The sequence below is a fragment of the Portunus trituberculatus genome, chromosome 40 (genome assembly GCF_017591435.1).
Source record: "Portunus trituberculatus isolate SZX2019 chromosome 40, ASM1759143v1, whole genome shotgun sequence".
In the NCBI taxonomy this organism is placed as follows: Eukaryota; Metazoa; Arthropoda; class Malacostraca; order Decapoda; family Portunidae; genus Portunus; species Portunus trituberculatus.
The window spans coordinates 13,657,604-13,678,819 of NC_059294.1; the positions used below are offsets into that span (position 1 = coordinate 13,657,604).

Below are 21,216 nucleotides of genomic sequence, written 5' to 3' on the forward strand. Positions count from 1 at the left end.
CACAATGCACAACTGAAGCCAACACGTGACAAGGAAGGAGAGAAGTGACGGGAGAAAGATTGGGCAGTAAGAGGACGTATGGGGCAAGACAGGGCTAGTGACGCGGTGAGAGGTACAGGTAGGAATAAGGAGAACAGGTGTGGCAAGAAGAAAGACCGGGTAGAAAAGGATAGGAAAGGGCAGGCAAAAGTTAAGAGGGATGGAGGAAAGAACAGGTGTCCATAGTGTGAAGGAGGAAGAACAGGAAAAGAATGGAAAAGGAGGACAAGATGGCAGTGACTGGAACAGAAGTGAAGGATGTTTAGCAATAAGGGACAGCGGATAAGTACAAGGTGACGAAGATAACGCAGGAGGAAAGGGAAGAGGATGATGGATGAGGGACAGCGGAAGGATGGAAAAGCGGAGGGCGAGGAAGAGAAAGATAAGGGGAGAAACAGGTGGTGGGGGGATGATGATGCAAGAGGGAAGACGGAAGGGGTACATGAAGAAGGAAATGAGCAGGTGCCAAGGTGTGCCAGAAATGCCCAGGTGAGTGTTCATGCTCAGCGGTCGAGGCTCATCACCGCAAGGAGGCGAGAGGGCACAAGGATACACAACAGAACAAGGAATGGGAGACCAGTTGGCCGTTACGAGTCAACCATGAGTAAAGGTGTATAAAGTAAGAGGTGAAGTGACGGAGTGACGTTCTAGTGAAGTATGAATAAATAAGATGGGAGGGAAATGAAAGAAAAGAAAACTAGCAGATTGATTTTTGTTAGTAGAGAGGCGGAATTTTCAAGACACAAGGGGGCAGTACAGACAAAAGGAAGCAAGTCGATAACAGGAACTTTGAGGAAGAAAAGATGAGAGAAAAAAAAAAAAATAAAAGTACACAATGACGCAGTTTCGAAATAGATGAAGGTAATAAAGCGAAGTAGGAGAGGGTGCAGAAGGTATTAAGAGACGAGGAAAGGAAAATGGAAGAGAGCTGAAGGTGGAGAGGGAGGACATAGCTTTCAGGTGAGTAGATGATATACGCAACATAATGGCGGGGTCAGGGAAGCACCTCACCACCTCGCCACCTCGCTCACTACGCCGCTGCTCCTCCGCTGCGGCACACGAACCCACAATGCACCACAAGCACAATGCACCTCACTGTCTGCACCATTCTGCTCTTAATTCCTTCCCTCATTCCTTCCCCCCTTTCTCCCCTTCCCCTCACTCCGTACTAAGCACCACTCACCCTCACAACTTTACAACCTACAACCTCATAGTGACTTTTTTCCACCCCACCCCCTTTGTCGCTCACTATAGTCACTATAGTCATCCTACCACCTTACCCTATCCATCTCACCCCGACCCCCATCCCCATCAGTCAACACCACTACCATAGCCACAAGGACGTGTGTGTGTGTGTGTGTGTGTGTGTGTGTGTGTGTGTGTGTGTGTGTGTGTGTGTGTGTGTGTGTGTGTGTGTGTTCCATAACAATATTTAACTCCATGACTCAACGAGAGAGAGAGAGAGAGAGAGAGAGAGAGAGAGAGAGAGAGAGAGAGAGAGAGAGAGAGAGAGAGAGAGAGAGAGAGAGAGAGAGAGAGAGAGAGAGAGAGAGAGAGAGAGAAATTAATCCTGTGGGTTTCACGAGATCATAACTAGGTATTACATTGCAGTTCTGACAATCAAGGCACCAGCCAGGTAACATAACAATAATAATAATAATAATAATAATAATAATAATAATAATAATAATAATAATAATAAGAAGAAGAAGAAGAAGAAAAAGAAAAAGATAAGGAAGATAAGTAAGAAAAGAAGAAAAACAACAAGAACAACAACAACCCTAAGAGCAGCCGGGAGCTAAGGCCTGAAGCAACACACAAACCGCCACCTTCAAATGACCTGACCATCAACACCATCTCTTAAAACCTTCTCTTCCCCTCCACCCTCACTCCCAGCATCCCTCCCCCCACCTCCACCACGAAGGGCATTGCAGGCAACTTAATACTCGTAAAGTCACTGAAATTTGAGTCACTCGTGTTTATATATTCATTTTTTTTTCTTCAATTCAGAGGTTATCTTGATACGGGTTGACTAAAGAATGTGGTAAAGGAAGACAGATAAAAAAAGGGAAAATACTCACGTTGGTCTTATCAGCAGAATTCATCATCTTTTCTCGGGTTAATTCGATGAGGCATGAAGCAAAGAAGGGGAAAAATAATAAGGCAGGTTTTATCAGTACAAAGGGTCATCTGTTATTTGCTTATCTCTTGTTATTCATTATTTCTCCTCCTTGTCCTTGTCCTCATCTCCCAAACCGGTTGCCTTTTCCCGATACAATCAGTTTCGCAGGCCTTTCCTTCCCAGCCCGCCTTCATTAGCCACCTTTCCCACTTTCTCCCCATCCTCCCCATCAGTCACCTTCGTCTGCTCTCCCCTTCCCTTCAATCAGCTACCCTCCCCCAACAGGTGTGCCAACTAATCACAGCCACGTCCGACACTCAGCCAATCACGCCCCGCTGTGGACTCCGCTAATGAGTACTGCGTCACCTGTCCTCATATTCTGCCTGGGAACCACAAACACACACGCACACGCACACGCACGCACACACACGCACACACACACCTTCAATAATCAGTACTCAGATATTGGAGAACTGATTGAATTGTATTGTATGACGCTGGCCAATTACGACAAAAGAACACTATTTCTACACTGAAACTACTGCCGTCCAGGATCGAACTCTCGCCCTACTGTAAAGGCAAGCCAAGCACTGCACCACGAAGCCACAATGCCCGTAGTGAATAATGAGCGTGGCAGCACTGCATAATTACCGAAGTGTGCTTGAGGGAGAAATACATGAGTAGTAAACACCGAGTGAGAGTGCATGAGGAGAAATACTAGCAAGATAAACAGTATATGCATGATGTAACTTTCTGCAAGGTGCTTAATCATGATCATAGGCGACGGGGTGGTGATGGTGGTGGTGGTGAAGGAAGGGGAGAGGCACAAGGAAAATGTAAGCTGATCAGGAATGACTGGCAGGACAGCATGAGTAATGCAACACACAACAAGGCGACACACACACACACACACAGCGCGGAGCCCGGCGGGTGGTCCTGGGGCAGCGCGAGTCCCACAATGGAGGCTGGAGATGTCAAGTGTGAGTTGAGGGAGGACTACATATTACTCCAAACATGATACTGAGATTCTTCCTGTTGCCTGATTGCTCTACACTAGCGAACAGTACAAGTAGTAGGGCGTGCAAAGAAAAAAAAAACAAGGAAGCAGAGAGGCACGAGGGGCGGCAGCGGGCAGACATGTGGCCACGAGTGGAGGTGGTCTGGTAGTGGCAGCTGGTGACGGTGACGTAACGCCGCGCCGCACTCGCTGGAGGCGGGATAGAGCGTAATTTACATACAAAGCAGTGGTTGGCATCCTTGTGGCAAAGGACACACACACACACACACACACACACACACACACACACACACACACACACACAGTGGCGCCTGAAGGGGCGTGACGCGTGACGCCCAGCGGGCACACAGGTCACTGGCGTCTCTCTGTCGCCCAAGCACACCGCAATCACCATCTCACTTGCATTATAATTCGTGTAATTAATGTGTTTTCAAGAGCCACCCTTCCCACTGTAAATCCACCACCAACCTCTCGCTCTCCTCCCCCTCCTTGCCTTGCTTCACTTCACAAACTTGTTTGCCTATTATTCCTTCCTCACTCTCTTCTTTTCACAAAACAAAATTAATATTTCAATTACTTTCTTGCCTTCACGTGTATCATAAAATTCTCATACAATTCTCCTTAGGATAAAATAGAAAGACACGAAACACTAAAGTGAATCATGAAATAAGATCTGAGCTGGGCAGAAGCAGCCTTGCATCACCGCCTGCCTCCTCGTCCCCTTCTCAGTAGTCACTGTGCTGCTCATTTACCACTTATGCAGCACACACACACACACACACACACACACACACACACACACACACACACACGGTAGCTCAGTGGTTAGAGCGCTGGCTTCACAAGCCAGATGACCGGGGTTCGATTCCCCGGCCGGGTGGAGATATTTGGGTGTGTCTCCTTTCACGTGTAGCCCCTGTTCACCTAGCAGTGAGTAGGTACGGGATGTAAATCGAGGAGTTGTGACCTTGTTGTCCCGGTGTGTGGTGTGTGCCTGGTCTCAGGCCTATCCGAAGATCGGAAATAATGAGCTCTGAGCTCGTTCCGTAGGGTAACGTCTGGCTGTATCGTCAGACACTGCAGCAGATCAAACAGTGAAACACACACACACCAAACCTATTACTTTTTATCCCATTCACTTATCTGCATCAAATTAAGTTCATTACATAAAAAAATGGTGTTAACACACACAAAAAAATTAAGTGTTTTAGTGAAAGAACACAAAAATCTATATCATCAAACTAAACAACAGCTCTACAGTGCAAAGCATATAAGTTTACAGAACAAAACAAATATATACAAAAAATTTCCTTCAAAATTGTATAGTTCCCCCGATAAACTCTTTTTCTTTGGCGCGTCGATAGAAAACGGCCACGCTTTATGGGTATCTGCTGAAAGTGTGACGCGGGGAGAGGCGAGGCGAGATGACGCAGGGTGGGGGGAAGGGGTAGGTATAGAGAGAGAGAGAGAGAGAGAGAGAGAGAGAGAGAGAGAGAGAGAGAGAGAGAGAGAGAGAGAGAGAGAGAGAGAGAGAGAGAGAGAGAGAGAGAGAGAGAGAGAGAGAGAGAGAGAGAGAGAGAGAGAGAGAGAGAGAGAGAGAGAGAGAGAGAGAGAGAGAGAGAGAGAGAGAGAGAGAGAGAGAGAGAGAGAGAGAGAGAGAGAGAGAGAGAGAGAGAGAGAGAGAGAGAGAGAGAGAGAGAGAGAGAGAGAGAGAGAGAGAGAGAGAGAGAACAAAGACCCGTGACTCTACAACCTGTTATCAGTTTACAAAAATCTGTCAACTGAGGCACCGGGGTGAGGAAAGAACAACATCGGACAGTAATTAATTATAAACTTGGAGGAGGAGGAGGAGGAGGAGGAGGAGGAGGAGGAGGAGGAGGAGGAGGAGGAGAAGGAGAAGGAGAAGGAGAAGGAGAAGGAGAAGGAGAAGGAGGAGGAAGAGGAAGAGGAAGAGGAAGAGGAAGAGGAAGAGGAAGAGGAAGAGAAGGAGAAGAAGGACAAGAAGGAGGAGGTGGAGATAAGAAATGAAGACGGAACCGAAGACGACGAAGAAAGCAACGATAAAGATGAAGATTGGATGAAAATAAGGAAAAATAAGAAGAAAGAGTAAGAGGAGGAGGAAAGGAAAGAAATAAAGACGAATATCCTCAATTTCCTCATCTTCCTCTCCTTTCCTCGTGACAGGTAACCCCCAATAATAATAATAATAAAAAAAATAAATAGAAAAATAAATAAATAAGATAACGAAAGTCTTCAGTTTACATCGCTCGAGGGTATACGTGCTTTGAAAGGCGCGTCCTGCTCCCTATGACGCCGCCTCCTCCATGTGTTCAGAGGCGAGGAGAGGTGGTGGGGAGGGTCAAGGTGGAGTGTGGTGGTGGAGGGGAGCGATAGTGGGCGGTAGGGAGGAATGATGGAGTATAGTGGAGGAGGAAAGAAAAAAAAATGACTATCGGGCGTTGAAAGACAAGTGATACATTTCTGAAAACTTCCTTGTTGTCCTCCACCTTCTACTCCACTTGCTTCTCCAAACCTCTATGTATCCACCAATCCACTCCGCCACTCACCCACCCACCCACCCACCTACCTTGCCTTCCATATCCGCCTCCACCCATCCACCCACACAAACACAAGCCCCACCCTGTCTCTTCCATCACCATCTTCGTACATTCTGGCGGCCGTCGATGCAAAAACGTTCAATATTTATTTTCCTTCACCAGTGAGTCCCAGTTTCTGTCGTCCTTTTACCCTTCTATCTCCCTATAACCGAGCCACTTCACCACCTCCTAACAGCCTAGCTCAGCCCCACCCCGGCCCTCTTCAGCCGGAATGGGTAAGGTACGGAAGCTGGCACTGCGAGGGAATAAAAACAAATGATGTGGGCCAAGCGGGGCGGGGCGGGGCAGGGTGGAGCATGGCGGGGTTCGTCGGGGCACCGTGCCAACTCCGCCGTTAAGTCTACGTATGCCCGGATAACATCAAAGGCCCTTCACCCTCACTAGCGGCCACTTTCCCACGTCCCTCCGCCCTGAGATGCTGGCAGGGGGCGGGGCGGGGCAGGGAGCTGGGAGGGAGAGTCAGGGCGGGGCGGATTGACTGTCTAGGAGGATGGGTATGTTCAAAGACGTGATGGAGGAGAATTAAAGAGAGGAAGGGCAGGATTGGAAAGATTGTGAAGAAGGAGGAGGAGGAAAGGGCAGAACAGTAGAGGGACAGGGACCATTATGAAAGGAAGAGGAGGAGGGAGAATTAGAGAGAGGAAAGGCAGGTCAAGGAGGAATAGTAGGAAGAGAGTCAGAGAGGGGGAGAGCACTAGTCAAAAATAACAAAGGAAAAGAAGGAAATAAGGGAGAAGTGATGGAAGGGGACATAAACAATTATAGAAGAAAAGAGAGAAGGAAGTAATGAATTATAGGAATGGAGAAAAAAAAAACATTAGGAATAAATGAATGGGAACTAGAAAGAAAAAAAAAAGAATAAATAAAAGAAGACAAAATCACAAGACGAAAGGAAGAGGAAGGAGAGACAGCATGAATGAATGAAGAAAGAAAGGAATCATGAACCACAATAAAGGAAAGGAAGGAGGGAAGGCAGGAATAAAGAGACGGGAAGATAAACAATTGTAAATGAAATGAGAGACAGATGAATGAAGAGAAATCATAAGAAGGATACTGAGTACGGGTTGTGGGGTGTTGTGAGGGTGTTGTGAGGGTGTTGTGGGGGTGTTGTGGGATGTGGCGTGGCTTCGAGGACAAGATCTTGGCAAGGGGTGAGTGATGATAGAGGGGAGGGTGACTGGGGTGGAGGAGCAGGGGAGACGGACGTATTGGGAGAAAAAAAAATGGGGAGATGAAGAATGCCTGAGGAAGAATAAGGTTGTTTTTCTCTTCTTTCATTCATGTTTGGAGTTTGCTCTCTCTCTCTCTCTCTCTCTCTCTCTCTCTCTCTCTCTCTCTCTCTCTCTCTCTCTCAGTTCTTTGTAAACATGATCTGATTTCCTTGCAGCATTTCCCTTTCTCCTCCATGCTCACTTTTGCCAAAATCAATCAATCAATCAATCAATCAGTCAGTCAGTCAGTCAAGCACCAAACACGAGGCAGGAATTCGTCACTCACTGCATGGCAAATTTATCAACAGTTACCGGATACTTATGATTGCATATTTGTGTGTGTGTGTGTGTGTGTGTGTGTGTGTGTGTGTGTGTGTGTGTGTGTGTGTGTGTGTGTGTGTGTGTGTGTGTGTGTGTGTGTGTGTGTGTGTGTGTGTGTGTTATTAATGGAGGTCCATTCTTTTCTTCTTCCTCTTGCTTATTTCATCTTACCGATTTCAAGACATGAGAGAGTTATTATAAAATATATATAATCGTACGCTGCTGCTGTAACAAATATGGAGAGAGAGAGAGAGAGAGAGAGAGAGAGAGAGAGAGAGAGAGAGAGAGAGAGAGAGAGAGAGAGAGAGAGAGAGAGAGAGAGAGAGAGAGAGAGAGAGAGAGAGAGAGAGAGAGAGAGAGAGAGAGAGATACACAAAATCGGTACTCACCAGAGGCTTGGTTTCCTGTTCTGCTGTGACGGGCGGCTCTGTCTGGCGGGCGGGCGAGGGCGGGGAGGTGGGTGACGAGATGGCTTGCAGGCCGTCCTGTGAGGGCGAGACACGTCAGAATGTACCTTCTTTGTCCTATTGTGTGTATTCTTCCTAACTTTGCTCCCTGTCGTGTGTGTGTGTGTGTGTGTGTGTGTGTGTGTGTGTGTGTGTGTGTGTGTGTGTGTGTGTGTGTGTGTGTGTGTGTGTGTGATTGCCTGGGTCTGCCGATGATGGCCTGAAGTGTTGCTAGGTGAGACATAAACCTTCCCTGCGTCACATAACAGTAAACAGTCAGTGGCCGCCTCCCGCCCGCTGGTGGGAGGGAGGAGTTAGTACACAGTAAGGACATTCCCGAGTGGACATGCATCCCGTCCACTACACCGATACACCACCAAACAGCCATCATGACACAACACACCGTCACGATGCTGTCATCACACACAACATCACTACTCCGCCGCCTACCTGCCTACCTGCGTCACTGTCTTCGTCCAGCGCGGCGACTTCTTGGCGTCCAGTATTAGTAACTACTTCACAATAACACACATGGCAGCAGGGTCGTGAGTTAATGTTTCCGATACTATATGTTGAATTCGTTCTAGTATCTACTACTACTTAATTTAACTCTGCGCATGAACCACAGTGCACTACCACAGCCACATTGCCTATCCGGCAGCGGCAGCACGGGAGGCACAGGTTCACACACACACACACACACCAGGGAGCATGCAGCAGATATTCAAGGGAGGGCAAGCTACAGGAACGCGCTGCCCACACCTAGGATGTGGCCGGCGCCCACCATCGAGGTGGTCTCAGGGGCGCCCTTGCCATCCCTCCCATCACCGGGCCACCACCATCACTACGGGTACAGCTCTCATCAATGATTACTCCCTCGAATAAACAAGCCATCAAACCGGCAATAAAGTGTCGTGTTCATCACGTTTATTGGCCGGGACAGAGCAGCGTCTCGCAGCCTGACAGGTTGGGCTTCTCGTTGGCCACTAGATTTATTTACTTTGTCAAGACGCCGAGCGTGCCTCCTCCACCTCCTCTCCCCCGCCACACACCTCACACACACCAGCCAAATGCGGCGACCGGTGATCGTCTTCGCCAGGTAACAGAGAGCAGTGCAGGGTATCGAACCCTCGCCTCCTGGCCTCACTCTGATTAAAAGCGCGACAACCCGTGCTCAGTAGACAGAGTGTTGAGTCCTGGACGCCTTTCGCTGGCCTGGACAGTGGCTCATGGCAACAGGTGAGAGGTAGTGAGGGATGGGATGAGCAGTGCACGGGAGGGTGGGTGGGGGCATGTGAGTGAAGCGGAGGGAATGATTTGACTGTAAATGTGAAATGTTTATCCTGAATTGTTGCAGCTATCCTCCGCCCACAACCTGCTTTCTGGGCTGGCCCACCTAAAAGTTTGGGAGGCTTAAGTTGCCTTCAGAAAGTAACATCAACAAATGTTTCAGTAACCTTTTTTAATTAAAACGGATTTTTATGCCGCAGATTACGGAGGTAACTGAAAGCGGCTGATCGGTGGGTGCACGTAGGGTGCAGGACAGGACAGCAGCTGCTGTGAGTGTGGCAGGTTGTCATGTTGATATGGGTGACTGACGCGTCTGATTGTGAGGCACAGCGTTCTCAGGTGATCTGCTCTCTGCGTATTCCACCACCAACTGCTGTGCGAAGTAGCAACACTCACAATATACAAGGTCATTTATTTATTCATTTATTATTACTATTTTTTTTTACACTACTGTACCTCTGATATTTTCAACGGGACAACTGAGCTGCCAAATGCACTCAGGTGTTCATGTTGTCAAAATTGTTTACTGCGCAGTACTCAACACGCGGGTGATTCCAAGCACAGGGGATGTTTTTCATCCAGATCCTCATCGCAAGACAAATTACTCTCACTCTCTCACCGAGTACCATTGACGACGCATTACCCTAGAGAGCACCACAGACAGGACAACTATCAGGAACATTTGCATGACCGGTGCTCGGAACACCCAATTAGGTTTGAGGAGTCACTCATGTGCCACGGCGGGGGAGGAGAGCTGGAGGGGCGTCCTGGTCCCTGAGGCAAGTTGGGTACAGCTTAGCTCAGGACACAAGTAGCCCCGCGTCCAGGCGTCGCGTGGCGGGACGCGGGGCGGGACAGGGGACAGGGTGAGGCCATGCTCCACGTCCCCAACACAGCGGGCCCCGCACCACCGCGGCCAACATGCCGTCTGGAGGGATTGACGCAGGACACGTGCTTGGTAGACACACTGCTGAGTGACCCGTGTTCTCGCCGCCACTCTAACTCACCGAGAGAACTGCACACAACACGCAAACATGCAACAGAGATCGGTAGTGGATCATAGCGTGAAGAATAAAGAAATAGAAGTATGTACAAAATTAAACAAATAAACCGAAAATAATACGCAATAAGCCAATAAAATCATATAAATGCATAAAGAAAGTAGGAAAAAAAAAGGAAAGACAAGGTTCTTCCCGGCGAGCGTGAGGGGGCGAGGCGGGGGTGGTGCGTCAGGGCACCGCTGTGTGGGAACGATGGTGAGGAGGAGGATGGGGTTGGAGGATACACTGCCCGGCACGCGGCTGCCGCCACTCACCACCAAGACATTGCTCACCACTACCAGGTATTCGTATAGTTACCGGGAATTCGTCTATCTCTCCCAAAAAGCTCAGGATGTTCCAAAACTAAAAAAGAAAACAAACGAAAAATAAATAAGCTTATGAACCATCATTAGGTGCTGGACACAAGGGTACCGTGACGGCCCGACAAGGCGGTGCAGGGCAGAGCAGGGTGGGCTTTGGGGCAGCTGAGACCAAGCTCAGGACAAATGGCGGTGCCTCTCGTGGCTCCGTCCAAGATTCTGTCTTGGAATAACAGACATAACCCCCTTTGCATTCCGCATGTTGCTGCAGCGGAGCCGTCAACAAACATGAAGGTGGTCACCGCTCTCCTTCACCCACTCCACCTGCCTCCACGGCGACACGAAACAAGTGAACGTCGAGGAAGGCAAGCGTGGGCAAGCCCTGCTGGCCCCGTCCAGCATTGTGAAGGTCACCAGTCTTGCCAGCCCAGAACAAGATAACCCAGGGCTTGAAGTTCCGCACCGTCACACCCTGCCGGCCGCCGAGTCGGGCACATCACGGTCACCACAAGCACATGACCATTATTGAAATTATGGATGTATTAATTTGGTAAAGGCATACGGGGCCGTTACTGAATAAAGCTGTAAAATAAATAAATAAAAATACATGTACATAAGGTATATTGCTTAAAACCAGATTAATGGAAACACAACATTAGAGTAGCGGCATGATGGAAGCGCTCTGCATGGCTGGGATGCGTCGCCACCAACCTGCCTCCCTGATGCACAGGAAGGAGCGTGGCCAGGGTTAGGGCGGCTGACACTGACCTTCCTGGCGCTGCTCCACCTGTCCCCTTGCTGCCGCACAGAGAATGAGTGCACTCTGCCACCCTGTGAGTCTTTCTGGGGAGGTGAGGAGGTGCCGGCCACGAGCGGCCCCTCGCCACTCAGAGGGTGGAGAGGGACCGTTCGAGAAAAGTTGTGTTTGGACTTGTCATGCACGGAATGGAATTGTACATTATGAATCATAGAATGAAGTGGAAAGTAATGACCTGAAATTTCAAATGTACTGAATCAAGAGCGTCAACAACGCGTGGACCGGGGAGCTAGAGGCGCGGTGCACGTGGGCGCGAAAGGTCGGTGCGCGCAAGAGTAATACTTGAAAGGGGCGTGATTGTCTGAAGAATATCACTGGAAGAATAGATTTTGTCCTAAACTACAGGAATTACAAGTTTAAATCAATATCCAAAATATAGAGAATGATTATGTATCCTTAACATCGCGCCCTGGCAGACTTGACCTTCCGCTTCTACTGCACCGCACCACGCCTTAGATCCTAAACAGCAGCATGTGGAAGCGAGGGCACGAGGTTCGGCGTGACGCAGGACGCAGACAGGGGTGCGGCGAGGAGGAGAGAAAAAAAAAATATATGACTGTCGACACAAGGACATCAGGACAGCGGATGCGTCACACAGCCACTGCATATTAAACAATTCGGACGGGCGGAGGGATGGACAAACATACGTATACAGAAACACACACACACACACACACACACACACACACACACACACACACACACACACACACACACGTGCTCTTCACTCTCCTGACTCAGAAACACACTACAAAAAAGTTGCATCATAAGCGAAAAGAACCATTCCATCTCCTTCACGGCCGCCTGACAGAGTTTCACTACGAACAAAGCCAAGAGGGGCGGGCACAGGATGGGTACCACACACAAGGACAGGACACCCTCATATATAAACACACAGGATAGGATACACTTGAGGATCCAACATGGCGGATACCTTTCTGCTGCACACGCCGAAGTGGAAAGACGAGGACATGAAAATATTATCACGTATGAGGAAGGATGAGAAGTAAAAGAAAGGAGAATAATTACGAAAGAAAAACAAGTCAGGTAAAAAAATAAGTGAGGGAGATTTTTTTTCAGCAGTAAAGAGTAAGTGACGAGCAAAGAGGGAGAGAAGGACGGAGTGAGAAGGAAATGAGTGCCCTTACCAACGCTCCCCCTTCTTGTTTCTCTCCTACACTCGAGAATATCATGACAAGGTAAACAAAGCCATATGGTGGAGTCCTTTTGGTGGCTAATGAACCTTCACCTCCTCCTCCTTCACATGGCGCGTCCTTCACCCTTAGGCAGTAGGAAGATGAAACAACTTACATGTTTTTCTCATCACCACAAACTGTCACCATCAACAGTTATGTGTATAATAAGTGACGCTTTAGGAAACTTGAAAGACGCACAAATCATTAACCCCTTTACTGTGTGTGTGTGTGTGTGTGTGTGTGTGTGTGTGTGTGTGTGTGTGTGTGTGTGTGTGTGTGTGTGTGTGTGTGTGTGTGTGTGTGTGTGTGTCCTTTCCAGCGTCCTCCACCACACACTGACCGTTCCTGTGAGTGAAGAGTGAGCTGGTGGGATGGAAGTTGAGGATGGACAATGGTGATGGTTCAGAGAATTTGGGATCGAGGGAGTGAGTGCGGCCATAATGACGGGGCATTCATGTGTCAGGTATCAAGGCTGTGCAGGCGAGGGCTCCCCATATAGCTCTGGCACTTGCCCAGCCAGTGCCACGCCGACCTCCCAACCGCCTCGTGCCTGCCACCTCATTCCCAGCCGCGCATCTCTTAATAACATAACCCGACAACCCCCCTCCCTTCTCCCACACCCCGAACCTCGAGGACATGAAGGCATTGCGTCAGGTTCCATTTCTCAAGCAGTGCCCGTAGTGTGTGCTAACTGTATATGGCATGGCACTGGTTTGGTATAGGTACCCACCCTGCTTGGCCCCCACACCCACTGTGACTACACCAGCACTAAATAACCTTCTCCATAAATTTCTAGCGTGTTCCGCCTTTCTGCCTCAATCTCAGGTCTTCCTATGTAAGAATTCATCAACAGTCAGGCTTTTGTAAGAATGTTAGTACATGATGGGGATGCTTAGGGTGGACATAATATGAGTGACCACAGCAGATTCCTCGTCTACATGACACTGCCGAGGACCAAACCAAACTTGTCTTCCGGGATTGACGAGGAGTAAAGGGCAGTGAAAAGACGAGGAAGGGAAGGGATGGGATGGGAAGGGAAGGGAAGGGAAGGGAAGGGAAGGGAAGGAAGGGAGGGAGAGGGAGGGAGAGAGAGAGAGAGAGAGAGAGAGAGAGAGAGAGAGAGAGAGAGAGAGAGAGAGAGAGAGAGAGAGAGAGAGAGAGAGAGAGAGAGAGAGAGAGAGAGAGGGTATCTACCTTTTTAACATATTTGTTAAAAAAAAGACGAATTAGGAAGAAATACCAAAAATCTGAGAGTAGTGAGATTAAAACAGTGAAAGAGCCAGGTAGGAAGAGAGATGGGAGAGGAGGAGGAGGAGGAGGAGGAGGAGGAGGAGGAGGAGGAGGAGGAGGAGGAGGAGGAGGAGGAACATAAAGATGCATCCCCTGGTGAAGTGACTAAGATGCTGAGAGTTGCCTTTCAGCCTGGCACACATGTACTGCCTCCTGCAACACTACCATGCCACAGGAACTGTCACTCCCACCTCAAGCCACGCAGGTGTGTTACGACAGCTACTAATTAGTGTTACCTGCAACTTATCATAGTGAAAAAATAAATGAGAGAGAGAGAGAGAGAGAGAGAGAGAGAGAGAGAGAGAGAGAGAGAGAGAGAGAGAGAGAGAGAGAGAGAGAGAGAATATATCTAGCACATGTCCATTCGAAGCGGCGTGATACAAGACATGAAACATCACAACACTGAATAGAGGAGGAGGAGGAGGAGGAGGAGGAGGAGGAGGAGGAGGAGGAGGAGGAGGAGGAGGAGGAGGAGGAGGAGGAGGAGGAGGAGGTGAAGGAGAAGAAGGAGAAGAAGAAGAAGGAGAAGGAGAAGGAGAAGGAGGAGGACGAGGAGATATGTTGGATCTTGCTCCACACACACACACACACACACACACACACACACACACACACACACACACACACACACACCACAGCGAGAACAAATACCGTACATCATAGTGATTTATAAAGGTCTGTGTGTGGCGTAGTGGCAAAGAGAGAGGGAGAGGGAGAGGGAGAGAGAGAGAGAGAGAGAGAGAGAGAGAGAGAGAGAGAGAGAGAGAGAGAGAGAGAGAGAGAGAGAGAGAGAGAGAGAGAGAGAGAGAGAGAGAGAGAGAGAGAGAGAGAGAGAGAGAGAGAGAGAGAGAGAGAGAGAGAGAGAGAGAGAGAGAGAGAGAGAGAGAGAGAGAGAGAGAGAGAGAGAGAGAGAGAGAGAGAGAGAGAGAGAGAGAGAGAGAGAGAGAGAGAGAGAGAGAGAGAGAGAGAGAGAGAGAGAGACCAGTGGGGAGTTTAAAGAATGATTTCGTAAGAGACGCTTCCTTGCCGAATAGGGAAGTCGAAGGAAATTGCAAGGTAGTGATGATAACCGAGGCAGTAACTAATTATTGGGTTTTGCGCGGCCTTATGGAGCTGAGGAGTGTTACTTGAATGTTACCGGCGGGAGGGAAGAGAGGTACTAAATTACAGGTAGTCGCCTCACTAACAGGAAGACAAGCGCCCCCACCACAACGTTGCCTCACCTGGCCCCGTCTGTACCTTTACCTTTCCCCTCCCTCCAACCCCCTCTCTTCCCTCATATCACCTGGGGTACTTCTTGCCAACGCACACACACACGCAGGCACAAAAGATCATAACCTTCTTCTAAAAGTAAACAGACGAAGTGACAGACGGACAAATATGTGCGCACGTTGGTAAGAAGGAACAATATTGAAACGAGACAACACAGAATCACAGGCCAATAATGCACGGAGATCATCAGTGTCAGGAGAGACGCAGAAAGTGTCAGAGGTCAGATTCCCTGTCCAATCTTTCTCTTGCCTTCGCGTCAGTCTTGGAGGAGGAGGAGGAGGAGGAGGAGGAGGAGGAGGAGGAGGAGGAGGAGGAGGAGGAGGAGGAGGAGGAGGAGGAGGAGGAGGAGGAGGAGGAGGAGGAAAGTCTAGAAAAATGTAAAAAATAGTGAGAATAAGAAAATAATGATAACGAGGAAAAGGAGACACAAGGCAACTATTAATATGAAAGGTCGTGAAAGAGAGAATGGGAAGAAGGAGGCGAGGAATGAAAATCGTGTTGAGGAAGGCGGGGAATTAGTGGAGGGGATGAGAATATGCACAACACAACACTTCCCCATGTAACCTTACGCCAAACTCCTCCCCACCCGTCACCCACTCGCCCCCAACACCCCTCAGATACCACTTATCCTTAAAAAGACAGACGAATAAGATAAAGAAGAGAAAAGAAAGGGGGAGAAAGAAAGGCGACATGATTATATGACAGGAAATTACATGAGGAGTGAAGGAGAAGAGAAGAAAAAGGAGAAAGAAAGGGAGAAAGAAAAGTAAAAGTAAGTGTGAGAAAAAAAAGATAATTACTTACGAAGGATATTTAAAATGGAAAAGAAAGGAAAGGAAAAGGAAGCCAGATAAAGAAGAGCAAGACACAGCAGGCATAAATTGAAGGAAGAGAAAGGAAAGAATTGATGAGGAAGAGAGGAAGAGAGGAAAAGAAGAGAGAAAGGGGAGGGAGGGAACACACAAGGCGACACGAGAGGTTGGCACGCACCCACCTCCTCTCAATGTGCGTGGGTTACCCTGTGGTTGCCCCTTGAGACTTGCCACTTCCCCCCCACCCTTTCTCTCTCTCTCTCTCTCTCTCTCTCTCTCTCTCTCTCTCTCTCTCTCTCTCTCTCTCTCAGTGATACTCAAACCTGCATGCACTTTTTTCTTTGTCTCAGCGCCAATGAAAACATTACACCTTTCCTCACTACACCACTTCCTTCTTCTCTTCCCCCTTCCTCGCTTTCTTCCTCAATCACTTCCCTATTTCCCCTCTTTTTTCTGCTATTCCTCTTCCCTTTTCTTAATACTACCATTATTTCCTTTTCTTTCTCATCTTCCTTACTTTCGTCCTTTTATTGCTAATCTTCATCTATTACTCAACTTCAATTCCTTTTTCTATATTTCCTCCTCTTCCTCCTCAAGTTCTTTCTTTTTCATTTCATCTATTTCTTCCTCCTTTTCCTGCTAGCCTTCATCTAAATGCTACTGCTGTTTCTTCTTCTATTTATCCTCGTACTCTTGCTCCTCCTCCTTCACCACCTCATGTTTCATTTTCTCTTCCTCCTTTTGTGGCTAATCTTCATCTAAATACTACTGCTGTTTCTTCCTTTACTCCTCCACCATCACCACCACCACCACCTCAAGCTCCTTCTCTTCCACTACCTCCGCTATCAACACATCACCAGCTATCACCACCAACATCATCTGCATCATCATTAGCGTCACTGTATCCACAACTTCTATCACTCCCAACACGAGTAACACTATTTTTGCAGCCGCCATTATCACCGTCTCAAGGGAAAGCGATGGTGGTGGTGCGTGTGCTATTGGGGTGTGGGAGGGAGTCGGGGAGAGGGAGACGGAGGTGAGTGGGAGTGAAGCAATGGGAAGGCGAAGGCTGCGAGTCACGAGGCTTCCCACACGGTTGATGTCTAAACCTGGGTGACACTGACGAAGCGAAGAAGGAGGAGGAGGAGGAGGAGGAGGAGGAGGAGGAGGAGGAGGAGGAGGAGGAGGAGGAGGAGGAGGAGGAGGAGGAGGATGGGGTTGAGTTAACACGCAGGTAAAGGCAAATGTGGGAAAGAGTAAATACACACGACACACAGAGCCAGGAATGGGATATTGAACTTTGCCTCGTTGCTATTCGTGTCTTTTGTCAGCCTCCGTCGAGTATCAGTGTCCGAAAGCCCCCACCAACCTCTGCCGCGGAGCCATCAACCTGCCCTGCCTGTCCGTCTGCCTACTCTGTCGAGTGTCACTCCCGTCACGAATTCAAACATGATTACTGCAACACCTGGAGGAGTAGTAGTGTGTGTGTGTGTGTGTGTGTGTGTGTGTGTGTGTGTGTGTGTGTGTGTGTGTGTGTGTGTGTGTGTGTGTGTGTGTGTGTGTGTGTGTGCACGCGTATGGGAGCACGCGCGCACGCTTGCTAGCGAGTGTAGCGTAGGGATGCAGGCAGGTTGGTGGTGGAGCAGCACCAAGACAAGGCTGGGGAGAGGACAACAGGGAATAACGAAATTCGAGTGAGCGGGAGTCTTTACTGCCCCCGTGTTTATGTAAGGACACGGCAATATCGTTCCTCTGTTTTGACAAGAGGAGAGGGAAGGTCACCTCGTCCTTGTTGGTCTGAAACGGACTTATGGTGGGAAGCAGGTTAAGACTAGTGACGGGATGAGGTGAAGCATGAGTCACACAGTGTGGTGTGGTAATTAGGAAAGCGGGATGATAATGTCGCATATGGGCGGCCACGGGACGGTCAGCTCTGGGACTCACCTGGGCCATGGAGCGCACCTCGTTGGGCTCCCGCCATGTGGAAAGGGCGAGACGTCGCTTCTCAGGGGCGGGGGCGGCAGTGGGTGGGGCCCCAGGTTTGGGCTTCATCTCTGCTGGAGCTCGCTCAAAAATTAGCACCCTCTCAGCCACGCTGCCCTGAGTAAGGAAGGGCCTGATGGCCACCCCGGCACTGTTGTATCCGGCGGTGGGGGACTGGGACCGTTCTCTGATGTGTGCCTTCTGCTGGTCGGTCAATTCGGGGTGAGGCAGCGCCGAGATGCTGCCTACAACGGACGGTTCGGGGGAACCAGCTTTCCTCATCTTTCGCAGCTTCCGGCGGTAGAATTCCGGCAGTGTTGAGCCCACTTCGTCAGCCTGAATACCTAGGGCGCCGCGCGAGATGCTGTCAGGAAGGGTGGTGTTACCGTTCTCAAAGCGAGTTCTCTGCTTCATGACGTGACCGTCCCCATTCACTATCTGCTTCGTCGACATGCTGCGATGGTCGTCGAGTCGCTGCAAGGAGTGCGGGTGTTGCAAGGACTCCTGGTAGCGAAGTTTCGCAGAGTCCACCATCGACATTTCTGTTTCTTTGCCAAGCTTGATGGACCTGGAGCTCCCCAACTTTGTGATTTGTTGGTGATGCTGAAGCTGTTGTTGTTGTTGCAGATGCTGCTGCTGTTGCTGCTGTAACTGTAGTTGTTGCTGCAGCTGATGCTGTAGTTGTTGTTGTTGTTGGTGATGAATATGGTGTTGAATTTGATGCGGGTTTTGAATGTGATGCTGCTGGTGAGTTCCCTGATGGATCACCTCGATGGGTTTGTCCACGTCCACGGTGACGCTGATGGAGTACTTGGCCTTCCTGGAGTTAGGAGAGAGCGGGGCAGCGTCAGAGCTGGGGGGAGAGCCGGTGATGATGGTACTGTTGACGGGTGACGTGTGAGGGGGGCTGACCAGGGAGGGTGTCGGGATGGGCCTGGACTGACTGAGCGGCCGGAGATGTTCCCCGTCGTCGATGAGAGTGCCGGTGCGGAGGGCATGCATGAGGCGCTCTTCCTCCTGGTCCACAGCAGACATCGCCACAACCTTGTGTCGCAGCGGCACGCCCAGAGACTTCTGGCCAGAGCTCTCCACACGCGCCTCTAGCGTCGTGATGTAATTAGTGGACGTGGAAACGTTGCTGCTGCTCATGCTGCTGCTAGAGGAGGAGAACGAGGATGACGATGCCGAGGACGACATGCCAGAGGCCGAGGCGCTGTGCTTGGAAGACTTTCTCTCCACAACCATCGGCTGCTTGTTTTTTAAGGGCCAAGTGGAGGTGTTGGGTGGACTTGTCTCGTTCCATCCAGGCTGAGACACCGGCGGGTTCGGGGAAGCTGACCGACGACTTCGGCTGTCGTGTTCTGCCTGCATTCGTGACCACTCTGTCGACATAGCAGAGTCGCTCCGCGTGCCACCGTAGCGCCGCCCACTGGTACTGATGGTGACACTGCTGCTAGAGGTATTGCTGCTCATACTCATGCTGTTGCCTCCTATGCTGGGGCTAAGCTGCTGCTGTTGCTGTTGTTGTTGTTGCATCTGCATTTGGGCAAAGCGACCCATGGTGCCTAACGGGGGCGGAGGACTACCAGGCTGCTCCTGTGAGTGAGCTACAGAGCGAGAGGTGATAACCATCTGTCTCTCAAACTTCTGCAGTGCCTCCTGAATGGATGAAGTTGCACCTTTGGGGCGTTGTGACGCCAGGGCGGCGACGGCAGCGGCGTGATGACGCGCCTTGTCTTCTAACACAAAAGACTTGACTAGCTCCTGGAGGGAGGTCTCAAGATTAGAGTCCACAAAGATATCGTAAGGACCTTCCTGCTGCTGCTGTGTCGAGTCAACTCCTGGGTATGAGGACGACCGCTCAGGGGGCGGAGGTGGTTGAGTGAGAGAACCACGAGGGGACTGGGGTGAGGCTGATGTCACGTACGGCCGAGAGTTGCCTTGCGTCTGAGAGAGGGAGGGGGAGGCAGGGGAGGAGTACAGCAGGCGTGGAGATTGATGTGGAGATGAGCCACCGTTGCTGCTGGGAAAGACAGGGGGGGACTGTGGCTGTGCGCTAGGTGAATGTGGTGACGTGCCCGGCGGGATGTAAGGACGAGGAGAGGCGTTGAGGGTGCGTACTGGCGAAGTGGCGTGTGGCCGCCCGTTGTGCAACGCTGGTTCAATGAACTTCCTAGATACAGCAGGTGAGGAGCCGGGAGGGGCAGGGCTGATGTTCCTCACGGGCGTGCGAGGCTTGGCTGTTGCAGAAGGTGGCCCACTGGGGCTGGTTTCCCCGTCGGATGCCTGCTCTCCCCTGGGTAGAGGTGTGTGGTATTGAATAAGCTCGGTGGGGTTAAGTCCAGTCCTTTTCCAAGTTTGATAAATCAGTTCAGCTTTGTTAGCGATGTGAGCCGCTATGGTTGAGACATCGTCGGTCTGCATAAGCTCAGAAAACAGTTGGACTGTCTCATGGTGACGTGGCGTGCCTGTGGGCGGCTCCGGGCCAGGGGCCACGCGCCCTGCCCGCTTCTCTGCAGCCAGCTCGGCCAGTGTGCCCACCAACTCCTTGTACTGACGAGCCTCCTTTTGTTGGGCACTCTCGACCTGCTCCTCCTCTCCCGGCCCGCGAACCCACCGCTCCACGGCCTCCACGATGCCTTCTACATCAACCCCCGAGGGCTGGCTCTCTAACTTAGGTTGGGCGGCGACAACAGTGGCCGGCGGTGAGGTTGACGGGACGTCCACCAACTCTGGCACAGTTCTGTCTTCCTGGTTTGCTGCCTTTGCTGCTCTCTTCGCTGCAACTTTCTTACGGTTCGCTTCCACTATTTTCAAGATTGCTTCCTCGTCTGGCTGAACAGTTCCCAGTCCATTGGTTGCGTCGGTGAGAGTCACAACCACAGGGACACAGAGTCCATAATGGGCGGGACAAGGCGCGGGCGCGGCGCAAGGATTCACGCCCACCACATGTACGCCTCGACAGGCAAGCACACGGCAAGCACGCAACTCCACTCGACTGCTGGCCACCCTGGTCACTGCCGCACGCCCGCACTGGCCGCGGACATTCTCAACCATAATAGCCGGGGCACCTGGGCCACGCCATCACCGGTGCTCGACCAGGTCACAGCTCACACTTGACACCAATGCACTGGCGCACTAACCGCCCACGCGCACTCCCACTGCTCACTGTTGCTGACTTTGCTGTTTACACTACACCTGCACCAGCACATCCCAGGCAAGGGGCGACGATCACTGCTCGTGTAGCGCACACGTGGCTCCGGGTAACACACTACTGGGCACGTCTGGCCGCCCGGAGCTGCGCCTCCTCCTGCTGCCGCCTCGCTGGCCCTGGCACCGCTGCCAACGCCACCCGGCTAAAAATGACACAATAATATTAGCTCGGCGCGGCGCCAACACCCTGCACCAGCAGGCACCA

At 50.5% G+C, this 21,216-nt stretch overlaps 2 protein-coding genes across 13 annotated transcripts in view; both read right to left on the minus strand.

The window, feature by feature from the left end:
• Positions 1-21,003, minus strand: part of LOC123515992 — a 106,346-nt gene extending 85,343 nt beyond the window's left edge. For 9 of the 11 annotated variants that reach the window (XR_006678042.1, XR_006678041.1, XM_045274956.1 and 6 more), the window contains exons 1-3: positions 17,760-21,003; positions 10,424-10,468; positions 7,719-7,814 (exon numbers count right to left, since the gene is read on the minus strand). Coding sequence is in view for 9 of the 11 variants with exons in the window: in XM_045274956.1 (XP_045130891.1) it covers positions 7,719-7,814; positions 10,424-10,468; positions 17,760-20,855 (3,237 nt within the window). In the remaining 2 variants the exon portion in view is untranslated. The remainder of the gene's footprint in view (positions 1-7,718; positions 7,815-10,423; positions 10,469-17,759) is intronic. The other 2 variants (XM_045274958.1, XM_045274957.1) reach the window with 1 other exon arrangement.
• LOC123515993 (uncharacterized protein DKFZp434B061-like) overlaps positions 20,909-21,216 on the minus strand; it is a 111,121-nt gene continuing 110,813 nt past the window's right edge. The window contains exon 4 of one of the 2 annotated variants that reach the window (XM_045274963.1): positions 20,909-21,154. In XM_045274963.1, coding sequence (XP_045130898.1) covers positions 20,909-21,154 — 246 coding nt within the window. The remainder of the gene's footprint in view (positions 21,155-21,216) is intronic. The other variant, XR_006678043.1, reaches the window with a different exon arrangement.